A 14,846-nucleotide genomic window follows, 5' to 3' on the forward strand; every position below is an offset into this window, starting at 1 on the left:
CCATTGTATATCACATTCCTCGGGTCTTTCCCATTATAGCCCCCCCCCAGCTTAGTGGTCAGATAACCTATAGCCCCCCCCCCCCCCAATCATGGTAAATATACCATAATGGGGGGGGGGGGCTATATTTTATGGGGGGGGGGGCTATAATTGGAAAGACCCCATTCCTCCCCTATGAAATCATAGTGCCTCTTTGCAGTCATTGATGGGAAAACAAATTATTTCAAAAATCGGATCTATTCTGTTCCAGCCACCTCCCAAAGGCTTATAAGCTATGTTTTGTAACAATTGAACGTCCTCCCCTATGAAATCAAAGGGCCTCTGGAGCTATTCTGCCCCCCCCCCCCCCCCAGTTTTTTTATGACCCCCAGTTACAAATTATATGTTGTCATATAGCAAGTTACTATGTAAGAAAATAGCACATGCGCCTGGAGGTCATAAAAAATTTATGCTGACTAAACTGGGGGGGGGGGGGGGGGCAGAATCGATCGCGCCCTCTCTGCAGTCATTGAAGAGATGCCACCCGCACCCCCCCCCCCCCCCCCAGGCTTACGTGCTATTTCTTAAACATTTGAACATGCTATAAGACAACATCAAATTTGGGATCTTTTCCGTTTGTGCCCCCCCCCCCCCAGTACGTTATGCTCCCCCCTGTTACAGAGCACGTGTCATTACATAGTTCATAATTATGTAAAAATATTCAACGTGCATCTGGGGTTGCAAATAATATGCACCCACTAAGCTGGGGGGGGGGGGGGCACAAACGGAAAAGATTCCAAATTTGTTAGTGAGAGGAATACAAAACAATATGGACAGAAACAGAACATCTCATGAATCTTGAATGAATTTTTCTGATTCTCAATTTTTCTCATTTGTCTCCCCCGCAATTCTCTGATTCTTAGTTTTAGAGCATAGTGGAAGATGCCGATAGAGCCAAACGTGCATAGAGTAGATTGCCTTGTAAAAAGCTTTGGAGCCATCACAAGCTCCTATTGATTTAGCTTAATTTCAGTATTTTAAGGGCAATTTTCAGTGAAGAAACAACTTCAAAAGAGCATAAATACTGTCTTTTTGTGGTCGCAACGTCCCTCACGTCACGGCAGCTCATCTTTCATTTTGTCCAATTTGACCTTTTACGAATAGGTCAACCCCTTGGTGGTAGGATATTTTTTTGCACTCCAAGCTTACGTGCCTTATTTACATAAGGTACTATGTAATTTTATGGCCTTTTTGACGGGTGCATAGCACATTGGGTGGTACACATGGAAAAGATCGGGTCATTGCGTCAATCAAGTTTAAGATTTTGGCTGTGATTCTCAATCTTTTGTATTAGGTTCTGGTCTCGTTTGGATCTGACACTAACCTCTAGAAAGAGCATGTATAATACTATAGTAAACTACAGCTACCAGCTGCAATTGTGTAAAGTTTTGCTGCCCACAAGTAAATTTGGCGCACGAGTATTTTTCAGGCTATACAGAACAAATACGGGACAAACTCAATGACCCCAGTATAATGAAAATAAAAACAAATTGTGCATAAAGAATATTAAAATACGCATGAAATGAGACATTTCAGAACTTATTTTCAGTTTTATTATTGAAATGTGTCGGTTCAGCGATGAAATGCTCTGAAAATCAAATCTGATTGTACAATTTTTTTTGTTGTTTGATCATGAAGTTTGATCGTCATTTGTGTAGCTGTTCAGTGTTCACTAGATTTAGCTAGTGAGTTTTTAGGAGCACTCAGGGAATCAATAGCTGTTTTTGGATCTTTTCCATTTGTGCCCCAGCTTAGTGGGTGCATTGTATTTGCAGAAGCCATGTTTTAAAATAATGATTTACTAAGTAACGGCACGTTCTCTGTATCTCGGGGGTGCAAAACGCACTGGGAGCACATACGTAAAAGATCCAATTTTTCTCAGTACAACCCCCTATTGAAGTTATGATTACACAACAGAATGGTACACCATTTACATTTGCGCTCGAGGTCCTTTCTTATCAAGAAGGTTTTGTCTGCGGAAAAAAATCCAATTGAGGTGTGCGTTAAGCATCGGACAATAAAAAAACGTACGGGGTTGGTGAATTGTGCTTTCAATACACGGTCGATAATGACGGTCGAAGAATGGTTAAAGCGATAATTAACGAGTTGAAGTCTGTTCATGGCTGCTTTTTTCCTGCATTGGTTTGATTTTGGCTGACTATTGTCTGAATAAGGCTGATTGTGGCTAATTGCTGTCTGAAAAATTATTATAATCGCTCATTTTGTTTGAATGGAAGTGATTATCAAAAAACTTGTCAACTTGGGACGCAAAAATTTTTTTGTACGTAGAAAGGAAAATCAACTTTTCTTAAAGGAAAAACAATCCATATTGGGATCAAAACCTCCTAATCTGGTTTCCTAACTGATTCGTTTGCTTCACTATCTTTGTTACTTGAACTGTTAAGTTTCTAGCCAAAAATTAAAAATACAAAGTTTTTTCATCCAACTTATTTTAGAATCCAAAGAGCCAATCGCAACGCGCATCAAGTTTATTAAGGAAAGAAAAGTGTCATTTAGAGATTTTAGGTTGAGGTTAAAGTTGCCTTTTATTCTTAAGACTATGCCAATGAAGGTGTGTTCAATCAAATTAAGCATAAAATGATCTGATCTGTTTTCAATCTATGCACTCAATTTAGAACAAGCAAGAATTAGGACATGTGTTTTCTCCTGATATATCAAAATTTTGTTATGACTGAAAAAAAATAAACGCTCATCTTACAACAACCGTACAAGCTAACATACTTCTTACAAGAGTTTTGCATGAGATCCGTGCATCTCATAAACCAAAAACTAAATTGCCCAAACAAAACTGGACATGGTCGACACACGAGGAAAGTAGTGTGACATTAGACAGAAAAATCAAAAAGTAAGAAATTTTTTTTTGATATTTTCTTATCCAGATTGAGCGTGGCAAAAATACATTTAAATTAAATACAATTAATTCAGCAAGTTCTGTTTCAGAACAACACTGTAAAAAACCTCTATGGTTTATTCCGTGTAATTGGAAGGTGCAATTTTAGAAATTGTAACGAATGTAAACAACACAATTTTTTTTTACTTAGCAAAAAAATTTTTGGTTGTTGATCATATGTAATTTTGGAAAAAGAGATGATCTGGGATAGTCCCGCAGAAAATTATCAAGAATAAACTGGACATAGGGTTTGACAAAACACCAGGTGCATGCGAATAGTATATGCTGTATTACTCCGATGAAGTCAATGAGAAAATACAGCACTAATAACTAACCGTAAAGTGGTCATAGATGTTTTCCGAGTGGCCTATGTTCGGAATTGAAAAACAAAATCAGGGGCGTAATTTTCAGGGTCCCTGCAAAATCTCGCGAAAGGCAGACGGTGAGCGCTCGAGGACACAGGTTGGTGTTGCAGTGTGCCTGCATCGCCAATAAGTGGTTGACGATTTGTGCTTCCTCTGGAGTCGGCTCCCTGTTGGCTAACTTGTCCATTATACAGATTCTGTAGGGAAGTTCAAAGTGTATTCATGCATAGACTTTGTGGCTCCTCGCGTAATGTGCCTCAGATTAGTCGGGTTTTATGACGTAACTGTAACTCACATAGTAGGGCGAAGTGAGCTTTGCGTTAGCTTACTGTAGTCACGAATTGATGTGAATCAAAGGATTTTTCCAATGAAAATGGAGCTGGACAAAGATATAATTGCGGATGGTGTGAAGCATATTTCTCCTATTAACATTGTGAAATTGGCTATTCACATCCCTTTGTGTTGGATTCAAAAAACAAAGCTAAGGCAGGAGTCGTATTTCTGGTAAATACTGTAGAGGGCGAAATCTCTTGCGAACATGGTTTAAGATGCTCATTCTGGCGGTAAGCCAAAGCAAAGAAATATTTGGACCTGTGCCAAAATCTTTCCGTGAAGCGCGGGTCGATTGGAAAATTGAGGCATTCAAGAGGGAGGTATTTGTCACGTTCATTTTCTAGAAACTCATTTTCCAATTGTCGCAGAGAGCACGGGCTGGCCGTTGGTATCTACTTTTGGTGAGGCAGCGTTGAGACGCAGTTAATCCTCTCAGAGGCATGAACACCGTGCTCCGTGTTAATGCCAAGAGAAATAGTAATATCATTGTATTTGAAATTCGGCTGTGGTGATCTGTGGAAGGTGCTCTGTGTGGGAGCAAAGGGGTTTGCTCTTTGCTTAGAATATGAGGGATGTGGGCCTCTGGGTGGGACTTTCGTGAAGCGAGCAGGCAACTGAGGCTGGAATTGTCATTAATTGCATTAGAGAAATTGGTGTACCATGAAATTGTTTTTGGACAGATTTAATCAATTCTTTGCGCTTTCCATACAAGAGGCAGCGAGGTTTTTTAGAGGGTGTATTTAAAAAAATGAAACTAAAAGAATCAAAATAATGGTTTAAATCTGACACCATTACGTCATTGTAATGACGATGGTCTGTTTTAACTTGTTTTCTGTCTGTCAAAACTAGTATAAGTTTAAAAAGTTATTTTAAATCCTCTGAATGCGCTTTAAAATGCTGTTCATTGCGTGAGATAAGAGTTTTTTATCAAAATTTTATGGTGCTTTGACTTTTCAATTCGGCAACAAGAAGGTGTTTTAATGATTTAACAACGTGCCTGTGAAGAACGGCGGCTGCGGCCAAGACCGATCTCGCAGACTAATCAACTCTATAAAACACAGAAGATAAAATTCAATTATAACTGTGGTTATAAAGAGTAACACCGGAGTCAGAGGTAAACACATCGTGCAACCACTATAAGACTGTCTACAGTAAGTGAAGTTATCGCCATTTAAAAGAGAATAGTGTCTTCTCCGTCTCTGATGGGTCGCAGATGTACATCTAGTTTTTCTACCGGGATTAATATTTTTAATCCGAAACTGTGAGTTGTAGCGGAAATACATTGGAGGTGCCATTCCTCGTCCTGTGTTGAAGTTTCTGACTTGTACCGTCGACTGGAGTCCCTGTCAGTGAAGTGTTGTCTAGTTTCGTCTGTGAATAACTCACATTTTTTTCAAGTTTGGAGCCAGTGAGGGTACCAATTACACGGTGTGCTGGCCAGTAACGCCTGCCAGTCCTGTTAGGGGATGCAACTATCTCTCACTGTCCTGTAGTGAGGATTTGTTCTCGGTTGGAGGATCGCTTGTATTCGTAGTCTCCGTCGGTTTGTAAAAGGAGATTTACGTTTATCTCCTTCTGGTGCACGCTTTGTTCCGATTGAATTCAACAGCTTACCTTCTGGGTGAAATGCGTATTTTATCTACTGTGCGAGCTAGTTAATCCCTTAAAGTTGGTTAATTTTAATGCCTGCTGAGTGAGCTCAAACCGGAGAAAAGAAAAAAAAAGAACTGATCTTAGTCTTCAATTGTGGCAAAGAGGAGGGGAACAATTACAATAAAAAAGATAAACATCGTCATAAAAGATAAATATTAAAATAGAAGTAAGAGAAAAGACAAGAAATTTTTTTTTGTTTTGAAGAACGGCAAGTCTTACAATTGGTAGGTCAGTAGCCCAATGTGATAGAACAGTGGCCTATGTTCGGAATTGAAAATGAAAATCAGGGGCGTAATTTTCAGGGTCCCTGCAAAATCTCGCGAAAGGCAGACGGTGAGCCCTCGAGGGTACAGGTCGGTGTTGCAGTGTACCTGCATCGCCAATAAGTGGTTGAGCATTTGTGCTTCCTCTGGAGTCGGCTCCCTGTTGGCTAACTTACCCGTTATCCAGTTCGTGTACGGATGTTGAAAGTGTGTCCATACATGCACTTTCTGGCTCCTCCTTCTACGGACTTGAGATATTCAATTGGGACAAGTATTGTTCATTGTGTTTTCGCGTAGAGTGGCAAAAACAGGAAGTGTTTTTTATATGGGGTCAAAATTGCGTAATGCCATTTCACAGTAGTTGGGGTTTTTGATGTAACTATATTTCATATAGTAGGGCGAAGTGAGCTTTGCGTTAGCATACTGTAGTCACGAGTTGATGTGCATCAAAGGATTTGCCCGATAAAAATGGTGCTGGACAAAGAGATAATTGCGGATGGTGTGAAGCATCTTTGTTCTGTTAACATTGTGAGTTTGGCTATTCACATCAATTTGTGTTGAATGCAAAAAACTAATCTGAAGGTATGAGGAGTCGTTTTTCTGGTAAATGCTGTACAGGGCGACACCTCATGTGAACGTGGTTGAAGACAATCGTTCTGGCGGTCAGCCCGAGCGAAGAAACATTGTGACGTTTGCCAACGTTTGCCAAAATCATTCGGTGAAGCGCGGGACCATTGGAAAATGGAGGCACTCGAGACGGAGGTATTTGTCACGTTCCTCTTCCAGATACTCGTTTTCTAGGTGTCCCAAAAAGCACGAGCTGGCTGTTGGTTTCAACGTTTGGTGAGGCAGCGTTGAGACTCAGGTAATCCTCTCTGATGAACCCCGTGCTCCGTGCTGATGCCAGGAGGATTAGTAAAAACATTGAAATTGAATATCGGGTGTAGTGCTCTGTGGAAGGTGCTCTTTGTGGTAGCAAAGGGGTTTGCTCCCTGCTTAGAGGATGAGCGCTGTGGGCCTCTGGGTGGGCGTGTCGTGAAGCGAGCAGGCAATTCTGGGGCCTGAATTGTCGTCTCACGCACAGGGTATATTTCGTACAAGATGGGTCGGAGACGTCTTCGTGGTACAGGTTCGAGCAGGGATTTTGTCGGTCGAAGTTGGCCGATCGTATGGAGGCCAAATATTTGTGGGATGTGATACAGGTGTGGGCATCACAGGTGGAGATAGACAAGCAGATGAACAGAGCAGAAGGCAAACCAGAAGGTAAACGCGGATGAGGGCCACGGATTTTTCCGGAGTAAGTTTTAATTGGGACAACTGTCTCGGGCGTTCAGCGGCCCAACTGTTGCAACCTTGTCGGGCCAAGAAGAGCTGTTTGGAGGTTGTGGTGGTGGCTGTGACAAACTAATTGATCCTACCGTTGCAGTCGGTGAGCTTTTGTCGCTCCCGATAAATAAGGGCAGTTCCCCCGAGGATGAAAAATAAGTGGCGGGTGAAAACAGTGGGTTCACCTACGAATAATTAGCAGAGTCAACAGACTGTGGAGAGGGTATCGTGAAGAGAGCCGGTATTTTTATCTCGCAGACTGGTTCAGGTACTGGGTGCGGCAGTACCAAGGGTGTCACCGCCGAAAGCAGAATGTCATCGACAACCAACATAATTAGGTTGTATGTCACTGGGTCGACATTTGGAGGCATCGGTTGAAGTTCTTGAGGGAGAGTTGAAGTTCTATATTTAACAATGTTATTGTGTACAGGAGAGGAGAAATTCTTGTCAAAATTCTGAATTTTTCTCTGTGATAGATTTAATTCATTCTAAGAACGCGGAGTATTACTATCAATAGAACATCTACTTCTTTTCTTTGGTGATGGTGGTTTATAGTGAGAAGGATCTGCCTGTAAGAAATGAAAAATAGTTTGAGAGAATACATCAAGAAATCCGGAGGTTATAGTCTTAGCTAAAGTGAAATTAGGTCCTGAAGGCCATTTGAGAATGTACGCGTTAAATGCGCTAAGAAATAATTGAAAAAGACACTGTAAGAAATTAAACACTCTCCAAATTATGGCTATTTCTTTTAATACGTAACATGGGTAGCCAAAGATTGCTATAGAGGATTCTTTCGAATGATACGATCACGCCAATCGAGAGGGCAATTTGTATATTCTTGTCTGATGATAAAGAGTTGTTTTGCAAGATCTGCAAAATTAATGGCTTGTGCAAGCTCGAGTTTTTCTGCGGCGTCATCTACTAATTGATCTGCCTCCAATTTTATGTATTGATTTAGTCCAATCTCTTTGGCTACATATGCCAAGTTGTTTAGCAGTGAAAACCGCTGCGTGAAGAGTCTTTCTGTTTCATCAGGTGTGAATATTCAACATGGTTGCGCGCTTTAATTGCATAAGGCGTTAAGCGGTATGACTCTTCGCTAAACAAGCCTAGTGATATTTGCTCATTGAACTTGTCAGTTTTATACGTTTTGTTAACAGACCAAGGGAGTGTTTTACTTTTTACTTGGTCTACGAATTGATTTCTTTTTTGATAGTATATAGGATTACGTTCAAAACATTAGTTCTGTAATACTTAAAGTGGTGCTGAGACGGCTTAATTGAAAAATTGAGAGAACATCTGAACTTTTCATTGGTGCGAATGTGCTTCGCTTATGTATCCAACAATTGCAAATTTTTGCGTCAATAATATGAGGGCGGTCAATTTTAAATCGCGATCACGATCGAGGAATTTTATGTGTATTGAAAGACTCTTGTGGTCCATTTCAAGTAATACGCCACTGCTCATATAAAAAGGTTTAGCGTCGATCTTTACGTTTGGGTGTACAACGCCGAACCAAATTTGCTTTCGAAAATGTTGTATGCCATTGTGTGAACATCTAAAGGGTTGGGTGAGCCTCTATCGTGAGAGCTGAGGTTGACAGCTGTGGTGTCACTTAAACAAAATAAGTTATCAGGTTCATCATCAAAAGAACCCTAACATAGTGATAGAGCTCGTGAGCGTTTACGTTTAACAGGATTAAAGGTGTGTAAGTGTAGTAATTTAAGATTCGATTTATGCTGTGATTCTACTGGTAACTCATAGCGTTCATAAACTGACCTGGAGAGAGTTGAAGTTCTATGTTTTTTTATAGTTATTTCGTAGAAGAGATGAGAATTTTTGTCAAAATTCTCAATTTTTCTGTGTAATAGAGTCAATTCATTTTGTGAGTTCGGAGTGTTTCTATCAATAGAATATTTACATCTTTTCTTTGGTGATGGTGGTTTATAGTGAGAAGAATCTGCCTGTAAGAAATGGCGAATAGTTTGTGAGAAAACATCAAGAAATCCGGAGGTTATAGTCTTAGCTAATGTGAAATTAGGTCATAAAAGTGATATGAGAATATACGCGTTAAATGCGCTACGAAATAATTGAAAAAGAAATTTTAACAAATTTAACACTCTCCAAATTATGGCTATTTCTTTTAATACGTAACATGGGTAGCCAAAGATTCCTATGAAGGATTATTTTAAATGGTTGCCGATGATAAGGTCACGCCAATCGAGACGGCGATGTGTAAATTCTCTTCCGATAATAAAGAGTTTTTTTAAATTATTTGAGTATTGACTTTGTGATTGTGAAGTTTGTGCTTGTATTGTGCTTTTTTTGCAAGATCTGCAAATTTAACGGCTTGTGCAAGTTCGAATTTCTCAGCGGCGTCATCACCTAATTGATTGCATTCCGTTTTATCTATTATTTAGTCCAATCACCTTGGCTATATATGCCAAGATGTTGAGCAGTGAAATCCGCTTGCGTGAAGCATCTTTCAGTTTTATCGGGTGTGAATGTTTTAACTTGGTTGCCCGCTTTAATTGGATAAGGCGTTAAGCGGTATGACTCAAAGCAATCCACACCTAGTGACATTTGCTCATCGAATTTGTCAATTTTATATGGCTTGTTAACAGACCAAGGGAATGTTTTACTTGTTACTTGGTCTACAAATTGTGTTCGTTTTGATAGTATATGGGATTACGTTCAAAACATTAGTTCTCTAATACATAAGGTGGTGCAGAGACGGCTTTGTTGAAAAAGTGAGATAAAATCTGAACTTTTCATTGTTGCGAATATATTTCGCTTGTGTATCTAACAATTGCAAATTTTTCTGTGAATATTTTGAAGGCGGTCAATTTTGAATCGAGATCAAGATCGAAGAGTTTTTTGTATATTGAAAGACTCTTGTGGTCCATCTCAAGTAATACGCGACTGCTCATATAATAAAGTTTAGCTTCGATGTGTACGTTGGGGTGTACAGTACTAAACCAACTTTGCTTTCGAAAAGGTTACTACTTTTCAATTTTCTATAGACCTGTGATTCTTGGTGAAATACATAACAATTTCTAATATTTGCTTTAGTGTAATGTGTGACAGAAGTTGCGTTTTTAAGGATTGTCATTTGCAAAACCCCTAAATTCCTCCGAAGCTTTGTCTTTGACTGACGAAGTTAAAAACTTCCTTTCATTGTATAAAAATATCTTGATACTGTGTGTCGTAATAAAGACGATCCTCATTACAATTGTAAATAGGTTTAGTGAGTACTTCAAAACGAGAGGGCGGGGACTCATCATAAAGATGGTCTTGAAAAAGTTTGTGTACTGGTGTGCATTGTGTTGGTGTCAAGAGTTAGTTCACTGTTTGTGAAAGCCTCAAAGAAGTAGCATTTTTGAAACTTTGTCATTCGGGCGTTTGACGTACCAAGGTCGAAAATCCAACAGCTTTATCATTTGGGCGTTTGATCTACCAACGTCGAAAATTGAACAGAAAACTCGTTGGTTCCCAAATTACTGTTGCTTAAACAGCGTGATTTGGTGAACAGTAACGCGTTTCAATATTACATTTAAAACGTGTTTTGCCATAGAAAACGCTTTCAGAATTTTTTATCAAAACTAAGAGTGATGTTAATTAATTAGAGTGACTATCCTGGAGTGTTAATGACATGATATTCGTGTTTTGGGTCTTGTCCTGGACAATTAGTCCAGGGATTATCCGTGGCGCTTGGATCTAGTCGTGGTCCCGTGGATGACATACGAGATTTTTGTGTTGAAAAGCAAAAGGGTGGTAGGGATCCAGTTGGAAGCGGCCTTGTTTGGCTTCTATCTTTGCTTGCAAAATCGATCGTTAATTTAATCAAATTGTGTCAACTGTGGGTGATAGTGGTGTTTGTTTATGAGATCAATGCGTGCAAGTTCAAGGCGAGCTTCAATTTATGTGAAAAAGAATAGTCTTTCTATATGGTTAACAAACCAATTATCATGATCAAACCTGAAGCTTCTTTTAGGTAAGATTTTGCGGCAAAAGCTTTCTTTGTCGCTGATTTTTGCATGTATGCGCGTACTTGAAGTGTTCAAAATTGTGAGAAGATGGAGTCTTGGGCAGGTAGGATTTGAAGATACGCTGGTTTGACCTTACTTTAGCCAATTTAATTGAGCTTATAATACTGTATATTTGTGATATGTTGTGGAGAGCAGTCATAGTGCGTTAGAGTTAGTTCTCGTACTCCTGCTCTGGGAGTTGAGATGTTACGTTTGTCCATTACGATCGGTTGTTTTACAGCTAGTGGGTAATAAAATAAGCAACAAATTAATCAAGAGTATGATTAAAGTTGTAATGGACATGCGTAGGATAGTGTGATAGTGTGTTTCGATATTGCGATACTTCAAAAGCGTCAATATAGCGTAAAAGGTTTGTGTAAAACGTTTGTTTTGTTGTGTAAGAACAACTAATTGTAATTCATCGGAATGTGCGTCCGGTTGTGATGACTTTTGGCTAGCGTGACGGCTCATTTTATTTAGTTTTAAGTGTTGTTTCATTAGTTTGTTGTCTTTATCTATTTTCATTGGGATTTTTTTCCCTTTTTTCTAACCTTAAGTGTATATATGGATAGAAAGGTATAAAAGCTAGCTCCAAGTTTCTCTTTAAGAGAAAAGATTGGCTTTTGTGTTAGTGCTTTTTACGGTTAGAGTTTGTTAACTCACTGGTCGCACCAGTAAAGGCAGAACAAAGGACAGCCTTGAGGTGTACCTCTGTAATACACAAAAGATATACCCACTGTGTAAGAAACCAAAAGATAAATTTTTTTTTAATACGGTCGTAATAAAGCATAGCACCGGAGTCAACTGTTTACACATGGTGTATATGAACTAACAGACTGACTAGAGGTAGTGAAGCATGCGCTTTATATAAGAGAATAGTGTCTTCTCAGTCTCTGATTGGTTGAAGGTGTACATCTAGTATTTCTACCGCTAGATTTGTTTATACATTGTATACGAATACGTTGGCTGCTTTAATGGTTGTGTTCAAGCAAAAAAATTTCTTGATTGCGAGACGTTCACCTTGAAATCAGCAAGTTCAAAATAAAATGGAGTTGAAATAAAAATAATGGTTGTGTTCAAGTAAATGCATTTCAATTCAGTAAAAAGTTTGGCTCGGAGCCGTAGGGTTTCGAAATTCTTTAAAAAAAATCTGCTAACCTGAACAAACATTTAACAGGTACTATAGCAGAATTGGGGGAAAGTTGGCTTTTTTATTCCACTACTCAGAAATTTGGTTTCGCTGTAGTCACTATTCTTGTTTTTGCCTTTCATTAGTTTTTGTTTCTTCAATTTATAATTTTTTCAATCAATTTGGGAAAATCCGATTTTCTGGAAAACTAATTATTTTTAATTGATTGGTAGTGTGTTTAGCTAGCTGTTGCTTACAAAATTGGATATACTAATCTTTCTACACTTGTATAACTTGTGAATTTTGTTCTTTTAAAATATACAGCTTTTCAAATTCAACCAAATACTCAAAAATGCCCGTCATTACGATATTCGAATGAGAGCATTTTTAAGCCTGCAAACTAATCAAAAATCCGCAATTGACAAATTTTTCAGAAGTAATTGCGTAAATTTGCTCTAAAAACTCCAAAAAACCCACTGGAACTAATCAGATTGACCAGTTGCTTCTCGGGTCAAGGTTTTGTCAAAAAATAATGTAAGATTAGCGGTGAATAGCGGTGAAAAAAAAACTTTTTTCACCGCAAAGCGCCGGCATCTTTTAGCGTTGAAGGCGCTGAAAGCGGTGAATGTTTGTAAGAATTGCGTTGAATTGCGGTGAAGAAATTTTTTTTACCGCATTCACCGGAAATCTTACAAAAAAGAAACTGCCGTACAAGGGTTCGATCCTCTACCTCATGCGTGTCACCAACTTCGTAATCCACTGCGCCGTCTGTCACGTACTTCAATGATATTTCCTGCGATTTTAGCGGTGAAAATTTTTTTTCACTGCATTCTGCTGGTAGCGGTGAAAGTTTTTTTTCACCGCATCCTGCTTGTAGCGGTGAAAAATTTTCTTTCACCGCTTAAGCGCTGAAAAAAATTTTTCACCGCTTAAAAGTTTTTTTCACCGCATTCATCGCATTGAACGCAAATCTTACACTTTTACTCAAATTCACCGCAAATCTTACATCTTTTAGCGATTTTTAGCGGTGACACCTCGACCCGGGTTTCAAATAGTTTGGGGGCCTTCTATTTTGAGCATAAAAATGGTAAAATAGATGAGCCCTAAATTTTGATTTCTTATCTACTGGAGCGTTCATACTCTTTCACGTTTTTTTATTGCTCGATCAAGGTAAAAAGTTTTTATAAAACCTACTTTTTCTCAAAACATCCAGTGGTTGCACGGAAATAATCAAAATTGTATTTTGTGTTAGAAAACCCAATTTTTGGGCTAGAAAATACAGAACATCAGATGGTCAACGCAGATGCCAATTGACTTAACTTTTTCACGCTATTCGATGCATGGCATGGTGAATGTGTTGAATTTTGTGTAAATTTTTACTTCATTTTCTTCAATATTTCCTATAAATGCACGGAAAGCGAAACCTTATAGAAGTGGAGCATGCTTTGACCGGTTATAAGACATGACCGGGTTTAAGTCATCTTTCTGACCGGGTTTAAGTCGTGCTTCACATTCTTGCTGAACACTTGAAATTGATTATTCTCTGTAACATAATACCAAATAGTTGAGATTTCTCTAAAACAAAAGTTGCTGGTTAAATTTAACATGTTGATTTCCATTCCGCATTTTGTTTTTCTGGGAATATTTGTTGTCTTCGGAGTTAAAGGGGAACTGAAGTACAGCAGTGAGACATGTCAAAAAGTGTTTGACAACGAAGAAAGCTACACAAGGTGAAAATCAATTCTGAATATGGTCAAAGATTTGTGGCACAACAGAAAGTTAATAATAATTCATCTCTCAGATTGAGGTACTCGTTCATTATCAAGTACTAATAACCCTTTCAGATCTGCCAACTACGAGATCCAAAAGCAAATGATACGATAATTTTGATTAATCATTTTGAAATACTCAAATTGTTCAAGAGCACACTTAAAATCACTCAGTGATCTTTGATCAGACTTCAGCTTGTTCAAATGATTTTGTGACCAGATACTACTTAGCTCAAATGACGAGGATTCTTGAGTGCAACCCACTACACTAAGCTTGCGTTTTGATGTTCTTTTTACGGTGTTTTTGATTAGCAATTTTTATGAACGAAGGCCTCAACTTGGACAATTTTGCAACATCTGTTTTAGCAAAGCTGGGCAGGAACTTGGTGAAGATGATCCGTTCTCCATTGTGATGCTTTGCTTCCACAACTGGTACAGAGAAGCCGCTAATCTGGATCTGTTTTCATGGAACAGCAATATGGCTAAGGTTGCTGCTGCTTGGGCTGCTATTTTGAAGAAGAACAACAATTGCGCTTTGTTTCACTGTAAAGGAACCAAGTTTCCAAGCTTCTTTATACTTTCTCTCCCCCCCCCCCCCACAAACACACACATTTTCCTCCCCCACATACTTTTCATTTCACAAAAACGCTTTCATTTCCTGATTTCCATTCCCCCTACCTTTTTCCATTGAAACTTTTCAAAATTGTTGATTTAATTGAAGAAGTCACAAGTGGTTGACATTCACTTCCAATATTATTTATAGTAAAGGAGTTCTCGTTTTGGACCATAACTTGTTTGCCAATGGAGCGAACTGTCATGTATATATAGAGCTTAATTTGCTACCATGGTTGCGGCTCTCTCCACTAATATTATTGAAAAGTGGTCTTGGTATGCAATATTTAGGCCGACGAGCATAAAGAATAAACACCACAATTTAAGCTCTGGTTCTGATGACTTCACAACTTTTAAATCAAAAAGTAACAATCACAAATAATTTAACCGATTTTTTTCTGTCCCTACAAGTGAGACT

The 14,846-nt window shown here is 38.8% G+C and overlaps 1 protein-coding gene across 1 annotated transcript in view; it reads left to right on the forward strand.

Moving 5' to 3' along the window:
- Positions 1-13,557: 13,557 nt before the first annotated feature.
- The window catches only part of LOC142350775 (uncharacterized), a 56,029-nt gene continuing 54,740 nt past the window's right edge, over positions 13,558-14,846 (forward strand). Inside the window, exons 1-2 of the mRNA XM_075402730.1 lie at positions 13,558-13,777; positions 14,183-14,361. Coding sequence (XP_075258845.1) covers positions 13,653-13,777; positions 14,183-14,361 — 304 coding nt within the window. The 5' untranslated portion in view covers positions 13,558-13,652. The remainder of the gene's footprint in view (positions 13,778-14,182; positions 14,362-14,846) is intronic.

The sequence above is a fragment of the Convolutriloba macropyga genome, chromosome 12 (genome assembly GCF_964194025.1).
Source record: "Convolutriloba macropyga chromosome 12, txConMacr16.3, whole genome shotgun sequence".
In the NCBI taxonomy this organism is placed as follows: Eukaryota; Metazoa; Xenacoelomorpha; order Acoela; family Convolutidae; genus Convolutriloba; species Convolutriloba macropyga.